The sequence below is a fragment of the Madurella fahalii genome (genome assembly GCF_045866475.1).
Source record: "Madurella fahalii IFM 68171 DNA, scaffold_1, whole genome shotgun sequence".
Lineage (NCBI taxonomy): Eukaryota > Fungi > Ascomycota > Sordariomycetes > Sordariales > Madurella > Madurella fahalii.
Window position 1 is genome coordinate 3,589,807 of NW_027263971.1, and position 14,504 is coordinate 3,604,310.

Genomic DNA, 14,504 nt, shown 5'->3' on the forward strand with positions numbered 1-14,504 from the left:
GCTCGCTGTGTTTCACCCACTAGGGTAACGATCACATGCACTGATCACTTGTGTCAGCCCGTCACTAGTTGGCGCCGAGTCAAGGCAACTGTCTCGGTGACCTGCGAGAATATTCGGGACGGTCAACTGGAAGAAAATTATACAGAATGGCAAACGAACAGCAGCCCGCAGATACTGTAAGCTTTCAAGAGTTCCCATGGCCAGGGCGGTTCGGCAGGTCGAGGAAGGTCCCAGGACCCCACCTCAATCCAAGCGACGATGGATGCAAGCTCCAGGCCGCCTCCGGTGCATTCGAGTGGCCACAGCCACTTCCGTACCGCCGCCGACCCGCTCCTCCAGTTTCGGGCAGTTCAGCCAATTCCAAGCGGGTGCCGCCGTTAGCCTGACTCGGACGGAGGGAACCAATCAGCGGCCGTCGTTTCTCGTCCCGTGCACTGCTTACTGTCCATCGCAGCGGGGACGAGCCGTTGCTGATGAGTTCGCTTCTCGTTCTCCGAACCTTTTGCTCACGGCATGTCGGCAAGAAGCTGCCTGGGCCGACTAGGCACGCTAAGGTTGCTGTAGATGCGGGCTGACAGACCGGCTTACTGTTGGTAAAGCACATGGTACAGTACTTCTCGGTGCGTGTCGATAATGTAGGTACACTAGTGCACAGTACATACAGTATAAACCCGGCAGCCTGGGCAACGGAGCATCCCGAGCCACGGCCTAGATCTCACACCCCTGTGCCGCTAACTCAATTCGCGAGAAATGTCGTCACCGCCCGATCTCGACACGCCAATGCTGGCAAAAAATATTCGGTGCGCCAGTCTGCAAAGTCGGTGCGCGCGACGCTGAGCTCCGTGCAACAAACTGACCTGGCGATAAACTTAGGTGGCCATTGCAACTCGCATAAACGGTCGGGCAGGAGTTTAGACAGTGTCATCTGTACAGAACCCGCATTTGCATTCTATGCTCGATCCTGAACCTCTGCGGCAACCGAAAAGGCACTTGTGCAGAGCCGCGTAACACGCCGACACAGCAACGGTGCCGAAGCAGTCCCGCTCTCGGCCTTGGGCCCTTTGCGCAATCAGAGTTTCGCGAGGGGCAGAAAATACACCCGTGCCGCTGTGCTGGATGAATGTCGCTCAAGGGCGAACGCCTCAAGGATGAGGGCTCCCGACTGCAAGTCACGGCCGCCGGCGCTACATCCGGGCTGATCTCTCGGTATGTCTTCCAGTCCTGACAATGACCCCTCCTCCCCCCCAAAAATAAACAAACCACCACTAACTCCCAAGCCCGACAAAACAGCTTCGTCATCGCTCCCCTCGACGTAGTCAAAATCCGCCTGCAGCTCCAAACCCACTCCCTCTCGGACCCCCTCACCCACCGCGACCTGCACGGCGGGCCCATCTACAAGGGCACCCTCCCCACGCTCCGACACATCCTCCGCGCCGAGGGGATAACCGGCCTCTGGAAGGGCAACGTGCCCGCCGAGCTGCTGTACGTGTGCTACAGCGCCGTGCAGTTCACCACGTACCGCTCGGCGACCATCCTCCTGCACCGCACCCTGGGGGAGGGCGCCCTGCCGAACCCGGCCGAGTCGTTCGTCGCGGGCGCCCTGGCCGGCGGCACCGCCACGGCCGCCACCTACCCGCTCGACCTGCTCCGTACCCGGTTCGCCGCGCAGGGCAACGACCGCGTCTACCCCAGCCTCCGCCGGGCCGTCGTCCAGATCGGCCGCGATGAAGGCCCCAGGGGCTTCTTCCGCGGCCTGGGCCCGGGCCTGGCCCAGATCATCCCCTTCATGGGCGTCTTCTTCGCCGTGTACGAGACGCTGCGGCCGCGGCTGAGCGAGTTGGACCTGCCGTTCAGCAGCGGCGGCGCCGTGGCGGGCACCATTGCGTCGGTGACGGCCAAGACGGGGACGTTTCCGCTGGATCTGGTGCGGAAGCGCATCCAGGTGCAGGGTCCGACGAGGAGGCGCTATGTGCACAAGAATATCCCCGAATATGGGGGTATGGTGGATACCGTGAGGATGATCTTGCGGAACGAGGGGTTGAGGGGGCTGTACCGGGGGTTGACGGTCAGCTTGCTCAAGGCGGCGCCGGCGAGCGCGGTGACGATGTGGACTTATGAGAGGGCGCTCAAGTTCTACACGAGTTTTGGAGAGAGGAAGGAGGGGGATTTGTAGAGGATAGATTATATATAGACTGTACTTATAGGTTATGATACCCCAAGGAGAATTCTGGAGGCGGAACTTTCGCTGTATGAATCAACGGCATTTTTTATTTTTAAAATTCTCCGTCACAAAGCAGATTTTAGTCTATCACGGAGCCACGAGCTCTACCACCACACACATATGATTACAAACAGACGGACGCTGCCGCTCGTCTTCTCTGTCTCCAATTCCCCACCACATCCCATTTCTGCCTCCCAAACCACTCCCCCTTTTTATTTTGGGATTTATTTCCCCTTCCTCACCCACCCCTCGACCGCCTCCCGCGCGTCCCTCACGCCCTCGTGCACCTTGCGCTGGGCCAGCTCGGCATGCACCCTGGCGAAATACACGCCATGCTCGATGCCCTCGCGGGTCCGGACGTGGGCGTCGGCCACGGCGGGGAACTTCTTCTCGTACTCCCACAGCAGCGCCGACACGTTGCCCATGGTGACGGGCAGCACGGCCCAGGCGGCGCCGAGGCCGAGTGCGAGCGGGGCCGCGCCGCGGACGAGCACGTTGCGGTTGCGCGCCACGATGCTGCCCGCCATGCCCGCCACCAGCACGTAGATGAGGCCCGGCATCAGCTTCTCGCCGCTCTCGCGCGGCGGCGCGAGCGACGCCACCGTCGACGTGAACGACTGCTCCAGCGCAAACGCCCGCGCCATGGCCCCGTTGACCGCGTCCTCGGCCGTGCACGCCTGCCAGTAGAGGTACAGACGCGCGCGGCGGATCTGCGAGGCGAGGCGATCTGTCGGGGTTGGCGCGCGGTGGACGACGGTTGTGATGGCGGTATTAGTGCTGCTGCTGCTGCTGCTGCTGGTGGTGGTGGTGATGGACGCCGGGGATGGGATCAGGGAGGAGGGAGTCGGTATCGGTTCTTCTGAGGGGGAAGGAGGGGTGGAAGTGGGGAGCGCGTCCGCCACGTTGACGGGTGTTGTTGTTGTGGTCTTCGACGACGCTGGTTTGGCCAGCGGAAAGACGTCGAGGTCGTCATCGTAGATGGGCTTTCTAGACTAGAGGTGCCGAGGTCTGGTTAGGAGCGAGAGAGGATTTTAGTCAGGTTGCCTAGCAAATACGCACATATTGACGGTCGTTGGGAGCTTCGGCGTGCGCAGTCCGCGGGTAGAAGGCGACGCTTCCTACCAGCACGGCAGCAGTCAACGGCGCAACTCGCTGTTCCGAATAGATCTCCGGTTAGTGATGGGGGACACCGGCAAATCGGCGCTTGTGGTGAGGGCCTTACCCGTTGCAGCAGCACTCTGGCAGCCATGGTCCGCCCAATTGAGATGTCCCTCACGAGTCTTGCGGCTTCAGAGAGGTGGGCGGGCAGGAAACTCCCGTTGTGTGGTGGACGGCAAGCTTGGATGCTGAGGTCAGAGGTTGCGGAACAGTGGGCTTGAGGTCGGGAATTGGAAGCTGGAGCTGTGGTTTGCGGCTATTTCCGGGAGAGAGACTTCTATCCTATCCAGGCCCGCATCTCGAGGTGGGGCAAGGGTGTGCTGCCGGGGAAATTGTTAGAACCAGTTTCGTATTCGAACACCGATACCTCGCGGGCTTCAACCTTTGAATGGCCACTACACATGTGTGTATCGACATGATTCCTTTTCAGCAGCTCCGTTGCGGTCAAACGGCACATCGCGGCCGGCAGCTCGGGCCATTGATGCTCTCCGGCACACAACGTCTTGCGTGTTCGGAATCAGTTGGGTCCACCCAGGTAGTGGGCCTGGATAATGTCCCTGTGGAATTGCCGGGATTGGCATTTTTTTTTGGATCTTGAATTGTCAATTGAGTCCTAGCTTTCCCAAGTTTCCCTGACCACACAACCCCGGGCTTCCCTATTATCCCAGCTCCGGTTCGGCGCCGCCACTTCGTCCCTGCCTCCGCCGACTGCAAGGAACTCTGGGACGCACACGACAATTCCAGGCCGGATTTCACGCTGCCACGGTCCCTCTCCAATGCTCAGCCCAGCTTCAACGTCGTCGTGGTAGCGCCCACCGTGCCACCCCGAGTCCACTTGCCACACCCGCCCGTCCGCTCTCTTGCGGCGGCGTTAGGGCACACCATGCGGAGAGTAGCGATTCGCCCGAGACAATGGCAACGGCAGATCTCGTCGAGCTCCCTCGTCCAACGTGGATTCCGCCGCCAACGGCGCCCTTTCACGCTTGAAACCGCTCTAGCGAGCGTGCCCGTCAACCACTCGACGGCCAAATCGCGCCAGGACGACGACTTCTTGCGCGCCGTATTTGACTCGCCGCGCACCTGGAACGAGTTCTCGCAGGTCGCTTTCGGCGGGAATGTTGGTCTTTTTCGAAATGCCTATTTGCAGAAGCCCGAGGGCTTTCTTAAGTTCGCCGAGGTGAGCTTGAAGAGAGCCCGGGCCATCGTCGACAGGGTACTAGGCGCGTCGTCTGTCGCAGAGTATCGTGCTATCGTCCGCCACCTCGACCGCCTGAGCGACATCCTGTGCCGCGTGCTCGACATGTCCGACTTTGTGCGCGTCACCCACCCGGACCCCAAGACGCAGCGGATGGCGAGCGAGGCCTGGGACCGCGTGTACCAGTACATGAACGAGCTCAACACCATGACTGGCCTGCACGACCAGCTGGTCACGGCCATGGCCAACCCGGACGTCACGGCGGTGTGGTCTGAGGAGGAGAAAGCGGTGGCCGAGGTGCTGAAGCTGGACTTTACGAAGTCGGCCGTCAACCTGCCCAAGGAATATCGGGACCGATTCGTTGCCCTCTCCTCCGAGATAAGCACCGTCGGGTCCATGTTTGTTCAATACATGGCGCCGGCCCAGGATGTGCTCGTCCTGCCGAGTAGCCAGTTCTTGGGGATGGATCCCGTCCAGGCGCGTCTCTTGACCCGTGGGGGTAAGGTGCATCTTCCTACCTTGAGCGGACAAGCCGCTCTGGCGCTGCGTACCGTGTCCCACCCGGAAACGCGGAAGCTCATATATTACGCTTCCCGCACTGCGAGCCATCGGTCGGTGCAGAGGCTCGAGTATCTGATGAAGTTGAGATCCGAGATTGCCACTATTTCTGGGTTCGAGAGCTACGGCCATCTCGCTCTCCGGGATCGCATGATGGCGAAAAGTCCAGAGGCCGTCGATCGGTTCCTTCGCGCTCTGGCAGACAGTAATAGACCCAAGGCGAAGCAAGAGGTAGCTGATCTCCTGGCCGAGAAGGCGAAGCACTACCCCGGCGCAACCACCCTTGAACCCTGGGACAAGGACTACTACTCAGAGCTCATCCGCCGGCCGATGAGGATGGCGGAACGCTCGAGCGACTTCCTGTCTTCTTACTTTTCAATAGGCGTCGTCATGCAGGGCCTCTCGAGGCTCTTTAGCCAGCTCTACGGCATCCGCTTTGTCGCAAGGCAGCCCCTGCCTGGCGAGACGTGGCATCCCGACGTACGCCGCCTCGACGTCATGTCGGACACAGATGGCCATGTTGCCGTCCTTTACTGCGATCTCTTCTACCGGCCCAACAAGTCGCCGAACCCGGCCCATTTCACGTTGCGATGCTCGCGCGAGATATCAGAGCCAGAGATGGCCGAGGTGTGGAGCCAGGTCGAGGAGGAAAGCGGCAAGGCTATGTTTGCGAGTCGCGAACACGCGGCCAACGACGGAATGGAGTTTTCGTCACGGGGTGGCGTCGTCAAGCAACTTCCGACGATTGCTCTCGTATGCGACTTCACCCCGATGGCCTCGCATGGCGATGAGCCCGCCCTCTTGAGCTTCTTTCAGCTGGAGACCCTCTTCCACGAGATGGGACACGCCATCCACTCGATCCTCGCTCGCACTTCGTTCCAGAACGTATCCGGGACGAGGTGCGCTACGGATTTGGCAGAGCTCCCCTCGACGCTCATGGAATACTTTGCGGCAGATCCCTCCGTTTTAGCACTATTCGCCCGCCACTATAGGACGGACGAGCCTCTCCCTTACGAGCTGGTAGCTCATAAGATCCGTCAGGCGAGGAGATTCGAAGCGTCCGACACGGAAAACCAAATCATCCTGGCCATGCTGGACCAGGCGCTGCACTCAACCAAGGCCGGAAGTACCAGCTTTGACTCTACCGAGATATTCCATAGTATCCAGCAAAAATTTAGCAGTTCGCCGCCAGACCCGCCCGACACACGGTGGCAGGGTTTCTTTGGCCACCTTTCGGGCTACGGAAGCACCTACTATAGTTATCTCTTTGATCGCGTGCTGGCCCAGCGCGTATGGGATGTTGTCTTCTCGTCGGGCCAGAAGGGCGCCGCGCTGGAACGGAAGAATGGCGAGCGCCTAAAGGAAAACCTTTTGAAATGGGGCGGCGGCCGTGAGCCGTGGAGATGCCTGTCGGACGTGTTGAAGGACGAGAGGCTAGCCGATGGCGGGGAGGAGGCTATGGCCTTGGTAGGGAGCTGGGGTTCGAGCAGCCAGAACTAATGAGCAGGATTGGTGGCTAGATCTTAGATGTGTCGCTCCGCGCCGGCATATGGTACAATAGAAAATCGACGTCAAAACCAACATGTGCATACCACGGTTCCTGCCAGCCAGCCAGCCAGCCAGCCAGCCGTTCTTGACAACGCTCACGGCTCACGGCCCACGGCCCACGGCGTACCAAACACCTTCCCGGCATCTGGGACCTGACTCGCTCTTCTGGCTCGTGCCTTCCCGGCAAAGGCAACCGAGAGTCGAATGGCAGGAGTAGAGGCGACGCACGCTTCAAGTCGAGGCCATCTTGAGACACTCTTGAGTGACCCCAATCCATCCATCTTGTTACCATCGAGTTACCAGGAAACCGGCCTTCCCATCGCCGTAAACGCATCTTTACTCTCAACTTCTCACGCAATCTCTTGGACCAAGGTACAGATCACAAAAGCCCTCCTACTTTTGCTGCTACAACGACCCGTCGCCATTGCGGGACCCTTGTTCTGCACCGAGAGCTTTCGGCCTCCAGCATGGATTCCGAGGTCCGTTACCTTAGCATGACTTGGCTTTCTCCTTAGGACTCTGGTGTGCATAGGTACTAACGCGTACCTAACAGGCAGAGACCTTAGCGGAAGTTGCTCAGCAGCCAGAGCAGCCAGAGCAGTCAGGACACACAGAGCAGCAAGAACACCCAGAACAATCGGAGTCGCCGATTCTTCCATCATTTTTATTTCCACCATCCCTTCTACCACCTCGTCCTTCGCGCCCGCGCCCGCGCTTGAATTCACTAGTCCGTTCGGCTCCTCATGACTCCGTAAGCCCCGGCGCGCCGGCCCTAGCCCCGTCCACAAACACCCAAGCTTGTGATGCGCCGTTGCTACAGTCGAGCCTGCCGCTTCAACCATCGCTCACATCAGACTTTGCCGCGAGTGTCCCGCGTCGCACTGATGAACCGCCTACCCGGCCGTCGTCGGGGCCCCAATCCACGCAATCTCGCGGATCACCACCACCGGTCCCACTTATCCGGCCCCGGCCGAGACGCCACGGACAGCGCGCGCCAAACACTTTCCCCGTCAGGTCAGACACTCCCGCACTCACGCCAATGAAGCCCACGCCTATGCTTGGACAACCCCTGTCCCACGCAGACCAAGCACAACCAGGTCCAAGCAACGGCCGCCCTCCCCCGGAAATTCTAGGGCTACAGCAAACACTGGCAAAACAAACATGGCAACCCCCGCTTCCATCTCGTCCGGGTCTGCCAGGCCCACGGCGCCCCCCGTCTCCTCCTCGCCCGGGAGCGCCAGGCCCTCGGTACCCCCGGCCTCCTCCTGGTCACGGTGCGTCTGGTACCACACGGGTGTGCATACGGTGCCATAACAAAAGCCATACCGCCAGCACCTCCTCAGAAAGTGAGAGTGGAGGTGAAGGTGAAGGTGAAAGTAAGAGTGGAAGTAGACGCGGGAGTGGACGTGGGAGTAGGCGTGGGAGTAGGCGTGGGAGTAGACGTGGGAGTGGACGTGGGAGTGGAGATGTGAGTGGAGAGATAAGTGGAAGTGGGGCGGAGGGCTCGGGCATCAACCGGGAAGACTGCTTCTGCCCTAAGTGCCGCCTGCTGGTGCATATGTGCGACTCGGTGCAGTTGGCGGCGAGGGTGATGCAGGCCGTGAACCACGCCTTGGGGTTGGGGAGGAGTGCTGCTGGTACTGATGACGATCAGATCAGCTTGATGGAGCCGATCAGGAGCCTGGACAAGAGGCTTTTGCGGGTGGTGGTAGAAACTCTAGAGCGGGCCTAGGAGGCGGTTCAGGTGTTGGAGAAGAAGACTTGGCACGCAGAGACGACGGCATTACGCAAACTATTCTTGGAGTGGCTGGACGGGGTCGAGGAGGCTGAGGAGGAGGAAAAGATGGCCTGGCGGGTGAGGGTTTGTTGGAGGCTGGAGTGGGCTGCCAAGGCAGTGTGTCGGGATTTCTTTTTGGAGTTTGAGGGTGCTTTGGGGGAGAAGTTGGGAACTTGGTAAGTCATACTCTCTCTCCTTTTTTTTTTTTTTTTTTTTTTTTTCTTTCTTGCACCATTTTTGAGGATGGGACACGATGAGGCTACACGCTTGCCTTCTTCAATACTTGCCCGGCCCGGTTGCGTAAAACACGATAGCAAAGTCATCCAACGGGCAACGCTCCAATCGTGATGGTCTGTAGCTAACAGATCTAGTGGTGGATTCTGCAACTCCTGCCGAGGCGAGGAGGATGCACAGCTTACACACCCATTGGAAGAAGTCAACTGACGACTGTTGGTATGCCGCAATTCCGCGAACGGACGGCCCGAGGCTGCCATCATCAGAGATCACGCGTTGGAAGACTTAGCTCACCGAGTCTAAGAAGGAACGGGCAATTGCCTCGACTACTTGTGCCGGACAAACCAGCGGCCCCACATGAGCAGCGTTACTAGGCAGTTAGTTGGTAGTAAACATTGTAATAGGAGATAGGTTGATAGTTTTGTGAGGCAGCTTAGTAACGGCGGGCGGAAGAGCTGCCTCAGCGAATCGAGACCCTTGTTTGCCAGTGCTCCTACGAGTGACAGGGTGCGGAAGTGCGGACCGCAGCCTTTCGCAGCCTTGCGCAGCTTTTGGTGGGCTGGGTACCTTACACGTAGTTGGGCATGCAAGTCAGAAGCTGAAAATACACTGCATTTGATAACTAGGTACTTTGACTGAAGATTCCCGCACGAAGCATCCCCCGGCTGGCCATTCCCGCTGCCGTCCTGAGGTTACAGTTCAGGCATACCTTACAGGTACAGTACATCTTGGCCAGGAACAGAACGGTCTAGCCTTTCCAATGGCTTGCCCTGCAGCAACCTAAACCCAGAAGGTTGGTAGCGCTGAACAAAAATTAATTAACTGCCCCACGACGTCAGCCCTACAGCTGATCATATTAAATTCAGGGTTCCCCAGACTACATATCTCTCAGCTCATCTCGTCGTTTCTTTCCACATTCTCGCGAGCTTTTCCTACCTTCCACGTTGCACGCGGAATACACACATTCCTTTTTTTACAACCCCCCCCGGATTCTTACCCTTCCAATTTAGTCCACTCCTTTCGCACTTAACCACACCCGTCCCCCTTTCTATATTTATTTATACCCACAATGTTCCACACAACGTCCCTTCTACCATCTCTCCTCCTCCTCCCCTTCCTCCTCCCAGCCCAGGCCCTCGCCCAATCAGCCACAGACACCCCCCCGGTAGCCATCTACCACTCCCCCGGCTCCGGCTACATCTACCACGGCTGCTACAACGAGACCACCGACCTGCCGGGCACGGCGGGCAACCGCGCGCTGTACGGCGGCACCAATCTCGTCGAGCCCGACGGCATGACGGTGGAGAGGTGCTGGGAGTTTTGCCGCACGGGTGCCGGGGACAGCAGCGGTGGGAGGAGCGGCACGTTCCGGTACGCCGGGCTGGAGTATGCGCGGTATGTGCCCTTCTTTCCGTGCCTTATTCCCATTATCTTTCGCGGCAATTGTCTTATGGTGGGGGGAGGGGGAGGGGAAGAGGGTTGCTGGCGGTGGTGGTGGATGTGGTGATGTGACACGGCGTTGGCCATCATGCCGGGATACGGAGGAAAAAGGGAAAACGTGCCAGGACGGATGGATTTTACGGGGATGCGAGAGGTACCGGAGCTGACGAACCCCCCTACCGCCTAGAGAATGCTGGTGCGCCCAGTCGCTGTCCAGCCTGTCGGAAAAGCTCCCCGACAGCGCGTGTGATCTCCCCTGCGAGGGCAACACCACCCAGGTTTGCGGTGGGAATATGAAGCTGACGGTGAGTATATTACCCCCCTCCGTCCAGACATGGACCCCGTCATGTTGACGATATCTGTCTAGGTGTACGTCACAGGCGCTGCCGCTGCGGCGCGAGTAGCCTGGGCTGCTGGGCTGGTTACGGTTGGCGCCATTTCTCTGGTTCTGATATAACCGCGCCGGCTGTGAAAGGCTGGATGGATGGCTGTGTGCTTTGCGCAAGGTGCTCTAATATAGGGGCGCGATATTTAATGTGGTTATACCCTTTATACCCTTCACACGTAGATGCTTCAAGTGTTATTCAATATATCCAGTTCTGCTTCTCTCACTACAAAAGCCGGACATATCCTAATCCCTACACCGATATGCACCCACCCTAATCATCCAAAGTCCATAGCCCCCAACCCCCTCTCCTTCATAGCTCCCTGAACCGCCCCCTTCACGCTCCCCAGCGCTTCCCTCCAGTACTCTTTTCCCTTTCCCTCAACCCCCTCTTCCTCTACAGCCCACTCCAGCCACTTCACAAGCCTTCTTGCCTTCTCCATATCCCTCTCCACACTAACGACTTTCTTAATATACCGCTCGAACACCTCCACATCAGCTCGGTGCGGGCCGTCCTCCTTGGTCACATTATGCCACACCCCCAGCATATCCTTGATCTCCCCGAACGACGTCAGGCCGGACTGGGGAAACATGACCTTGGGCGGTTTGGCAGGAAAAGCAAGCCGGGTCTGGCCGCGGGGGAGAACGATATCGTCCTCATCAGCCGCGGCGCCGCCTCCGCGCGGGGGAGCTGGCGGTTGGCGGTAACTTAGCCCTGACATCTGTGCAAGCATCTGTCGGCGGTGATCCTCGACCACCTCGCGGCGCACATCTTCTGGTAGTTCGGCCAAAACGTCGGGGTCCAAGTCGCTTATCAATTCATTATCCTCCACTTGCTGTTCCAGTTGCTGCTGCTGCGCGCCAGTGGCAAAGCTAGTCGGCCTCAGCCCTACCTCCGCATCCTGTTTGCGTTCTCGTTCCCTTGCCCGGCTGAACAAGCCTTTTATGCCGCCGTCGTCGCGTCTTGTCGGAGTTGACTTCTCCTTAGGCAGGTGTATCACCCTATCTCTGCGCGGGGACTGTGGGAGGACAGTTTGTCCATGCCCACCGCTTCTCCCTTGGCGCTGTTGCTGTTTCCTGCCACCGTACGACGCCAACACTTCGGCTTTCATCTCCTCGGGGAGGGCATTAAACACTTCTAGGTCGACATCAGAAGGGATCTCGATTTCGTCCGTTGTAGTTGTGAGGGCTGGGCTGAGAGAACGTGACTTGGCGACGGTCGGGGATGCTTCGCGAGACGGAGGCGCGGTAGTGGCGGGTGACGAGCGCTTCTTGGCTTTGGCTTGGTTTACGAGCCTGCTGCGGATGTCGTGGGGCAGTTCAGCGAGGACAGCAGGGTCTGGGTTTGAAGGGATGATGAACTGAGTTCCCATCATGTTGAGCGGGGAGTTGGCTTTTTCGTCGGCTGCGTTGGCTCTTGCGAGGGCTAATGCAGGGTGAACCTTGGGTTTCCTCGGCGTTAGGGGATCGACCGTTATCGGGTCCCGCTCGAATTCCTGACCAGACGGATGGCGTGGGTTTGGTAAGCTTATGTCGTCGTCGATGGGCTCCGTTTTGGCTTTCTTTGCCGCAGGAGCTGTGGTGAGATTGCCGAAGTTGAGCTTCCTTTGGCTTCCGTCAGGGGCAGCAGAGGGCTTCAGGGGCTCGAGTTTTGTCATCTGTACTCCAAGTCCCCTGAGATCTCCAGGGCTGAACTTGTACGAGCGCAGAATTGCAACTGCTTCCTTGCTGATCTGCCCGGCATCGTTGGTGGCAACGCCAAAGGCGGCGCTCTTGGTGAAAGTGTCGCATTTGCCATGGCCTAGGTGTTTTGCCGGGTCGAGTGGCGCGTCCATAGCACGCCGCATAATCTTCATGGTGAGGTTCTTCCCCTTGACACCTTCATTGAGGAGTCGACGTTCCAGCTCCTTGCACAGGTTGTAGACGAATTCTTCGGCCTCGTCCTGGCTTACGAACCGAATCCCCCAGTTCACATCGGCCGAGACAGACTTCCGAATAGGCTGCTCTCCGACTTCGGTGCGGTCAATGCCACGGGCATAGTCCCATAGCTTCTCGCCAGTCTTGGGCCCCAAGATAGAGACGAGCCGCTCTTTAGATGTCTGCCGGATGTCCTTGACAAGTTTGACGCCTATTTCCTCCAGCTTCCCGCCGATGCTGTATGCGACGCCCGGGAGGTCCTCGACTTTGAGGTCGCTGAGAATGTCCAACACTTCCTCTGGTCTGATCTGGTGCTGGCCGGCAGGTTTTGCCTTTCGCAAGGCGATCTTGGCCAGGAGAACGTTGCCCCCGATTCCGACCGAGACATGGCAGTCCGTCTTCTTTTTGATCTCGGCACGGAGGTTCGACGCAATCTCATCCGCCTTCTCTTGCTCTCTCCAGACACTGCCTTCGCTAATACCGAGACCCTTGGAACCCGAATCGGAGAGCACAATGTCAGTAATATCGACGAGAGCTTCGTCAATGCTGACGCTTTGGACCACGCCTCCAACCGCTAGGATGGCGTCGTAAAACTGGCGGCTCGCTTCTTCGTAGGCAGGAAAGTCGTAAGGAAGGATTTTGAGGTCTGGGCAGAGCTCGAGGGCACGCTTCATCCACATGCCGTTCTTGACGCCGAACTTCCTCGCAGGGTAGTTGCAGGAAGCGATTTCCGAGCCACTACCAGTGCTGTGGGCAACCACGGCTGGCTTGTCGCGATAGTCGGGAGCTTGCTTGAGGGAGACGGCGCAGAAGAAGCTGTCAAAATCAACATGCATGATGTACCGACGCGAGCCACTCGCGCGTTTGATTCTTTTCGCAGCCGGTGCCTTCTCCGCAGCAAGACTTTGCAAGCGTGACTTTAGCTGGGCCTTCCACGTTGACAGGTGGTGAAGCCGGCTTTCGGAGTAGTACTGTTTGAGGAAGTCGGGGTTGGCGGTGGATGACTTGCGAATTTTGGGGTCCGAAAGGAGCATGGCATTGTGCTCCTCAGAAGTCATCGGTTTCCCTGAAGGTGGCTGTTTCGGTGGCCCCCGAGACTCATTCCCCACCATTTCCCCGGGCTTATCTTCCCCATCCGAAGCGCGGTCAGTCGAAGCGGCACCGGTGTCCCGAATCCCTGGTTCCGGGATTAGCGGTCTTTCGACGAGCGCATCCACGTCCATATCATCCACATCGGCAATGCCCTCGAGCTCAAGCTGGGCGGGTTTCGTTGCGGACTCGGATTGGAAGGGGCTGCTAGGAGCCGACTTTTGGAGCTGATTCGTGTAGAAGCTGTTTTCGGTCTGCTCGCGGTATCCGGCTGAGGAGGACTGCTGGGTTGCCTGGCTGAACATCCTCCCTCGGTCGAACTTGATGGTCTTTTGCCTCGGACTGTCGTCAATAACACGATAGTCGGTCCAGGGCAGCAGTTTCCCGGCTTTGATCGAGTCTATGACCCAGGCGGGCTTGACCACACGGTACTTTGTGAAGTCTACCGCTTTCTTGGGCGGCATGGCCGAGGCTATGATGTGGGTGGCCATGGTCTTGGAGTCCAAATACTGCAGGAAGCCGGCGCCATGCTGAACGAGTTCCCGGTGCAAGCTGCTCCTTGGTCAGCCGACGCATCGGGCGTAGAATCGAGATTAGGATACGTACACATGCAGGGGCGGCTGGGTATAACCATTGACATGTGCCAAAACGCCCTTGAAGATCTGGGGCTTGTCTGGGGCGGCGGCGCGTAATTCGACGTCGAGGTTCTGAAGCTTGAGCTTCTTCCTCCGGAAGTAATCGCCAAACCCATTAAACTCACTCGCCTCGTACTCCTCACCATCCTCGTCGGTAAACTCGTGGTTTGCAATGCGTTTCAGCTGAGCGGCTGAATTCTTCTCCAGGCGGCTCCCCATCGTCAAAAGACAAGACTACACAATTCTTCTCACTCTGTCGGCGAATGGCGATGACATTACGAGGCCGAGGCGACACTGCCGTTGTTGAGATACTCACTGCATCGAAAAAACGTAGGGAGGAAACGACG

At 58.5% G+C, this 14,504-nt stretch overlaps 5 protein-coding genes across 5 annotated transcripts; 3 read left to right on the forward strand and 2 right to left on the reverse strand.

Moving 5' to 3' along the window:
- Positions 1-1,120: 1,120 nt before the first annotated feature.
- Positions 1,121-2,173, forward strand: TPC1 (mitochondrial thiamine pyrophosphate transporter; the record flags this gene model as incomplete). Its single annotated transcript, XM_071056540.1, has 2 exons — positions 1,121-1,206; positions 1,291-2,173. The coding sequence occupies 2 exons, from the start codon at positions 1,121-1,123 to the stop codon at positions 2,171-2,173; spliced, it is 969 nt and encodes a 322-aa protein (XP_070912641.1).
- A 272-nt stretch (positions 2,174-2,445) lies between these two features.
- Positions 2,446-3,470, reverse strand: MFIFM68171_01119 (MICOS complex subunit; the record flags this gene model as incomplete). Its single annotated transcript, XM_071056541.1, has 3 exons — positions 2,446-3,213; positions 3,281-3,373; positions 3,444-3,470. The coding sequence occupies 3 exons, from the start codon at positions 3,468-3,470 to the stop codon at positions 2,446-2,448; spliced, it is 888 nt and encodes a 295-aa protein (XP_070912642.1).
- Positions 3,471-4,262: 792 nt separating this feature from the next.
- OCT1 (Mitochondrial intermediate peptidase) lies at positions 4,263-6,632 on the forward strand (the record flags this gene model as incomplete). The annotated part of the gene is made up of 1 exon (XM_071056542.1): positions 4,263-6,632. The coding sequence occupies one exon, from the start codon at positions 4,263-4,265 to the stop codon at positions 6,630-6,632; it is 2,370 nt and encodes a 789-aa protein (XP_070912643.1).
- Positions 6,633-9,760: 3,128 nt separating this feature from the next.
- MFIFM68171_01121 (WSC domain-containing protein) lies at positions 9,761-10,588 on the forward strand (the record flags this gene model as incomplete). Its single annotated transcript, XM_071056543.1, has 3 exons — positions 9,761-10,086; positions 10,319-10,436; positions 10,499-10,588. The coding sequence occupies 3 exons, from the start codon at positions 9,761-9,763 to the stop codon at positions 10,586-10,588; spliced, it is 534 nt and encodes a 177-aa protein (XP_070912644.1).
- A 206-nt stretch (positions 10,589-10,794) lies between these two features.
- REV1 (deoxycytidyl transferase) lies at positions 10,795-14,376 on the reverse strand (the record flags this gene model as incomplete). The annotated part of the gene is made up of 2 exons (XM_071056544.1): positions 10,795-14,074; positions 14,129-14,376. The coding sequence occupies 2 exons, from the start codon at positions 14,374-14,376 to the stop codon at positions 10,795-10,797; spliced, it is 3,528 nt and encodes a 1,175-aa protein (XP_070912645.1).
- Between the last annotated feature and the right edge of the window lie 128 nt (positions 14,377-14,504).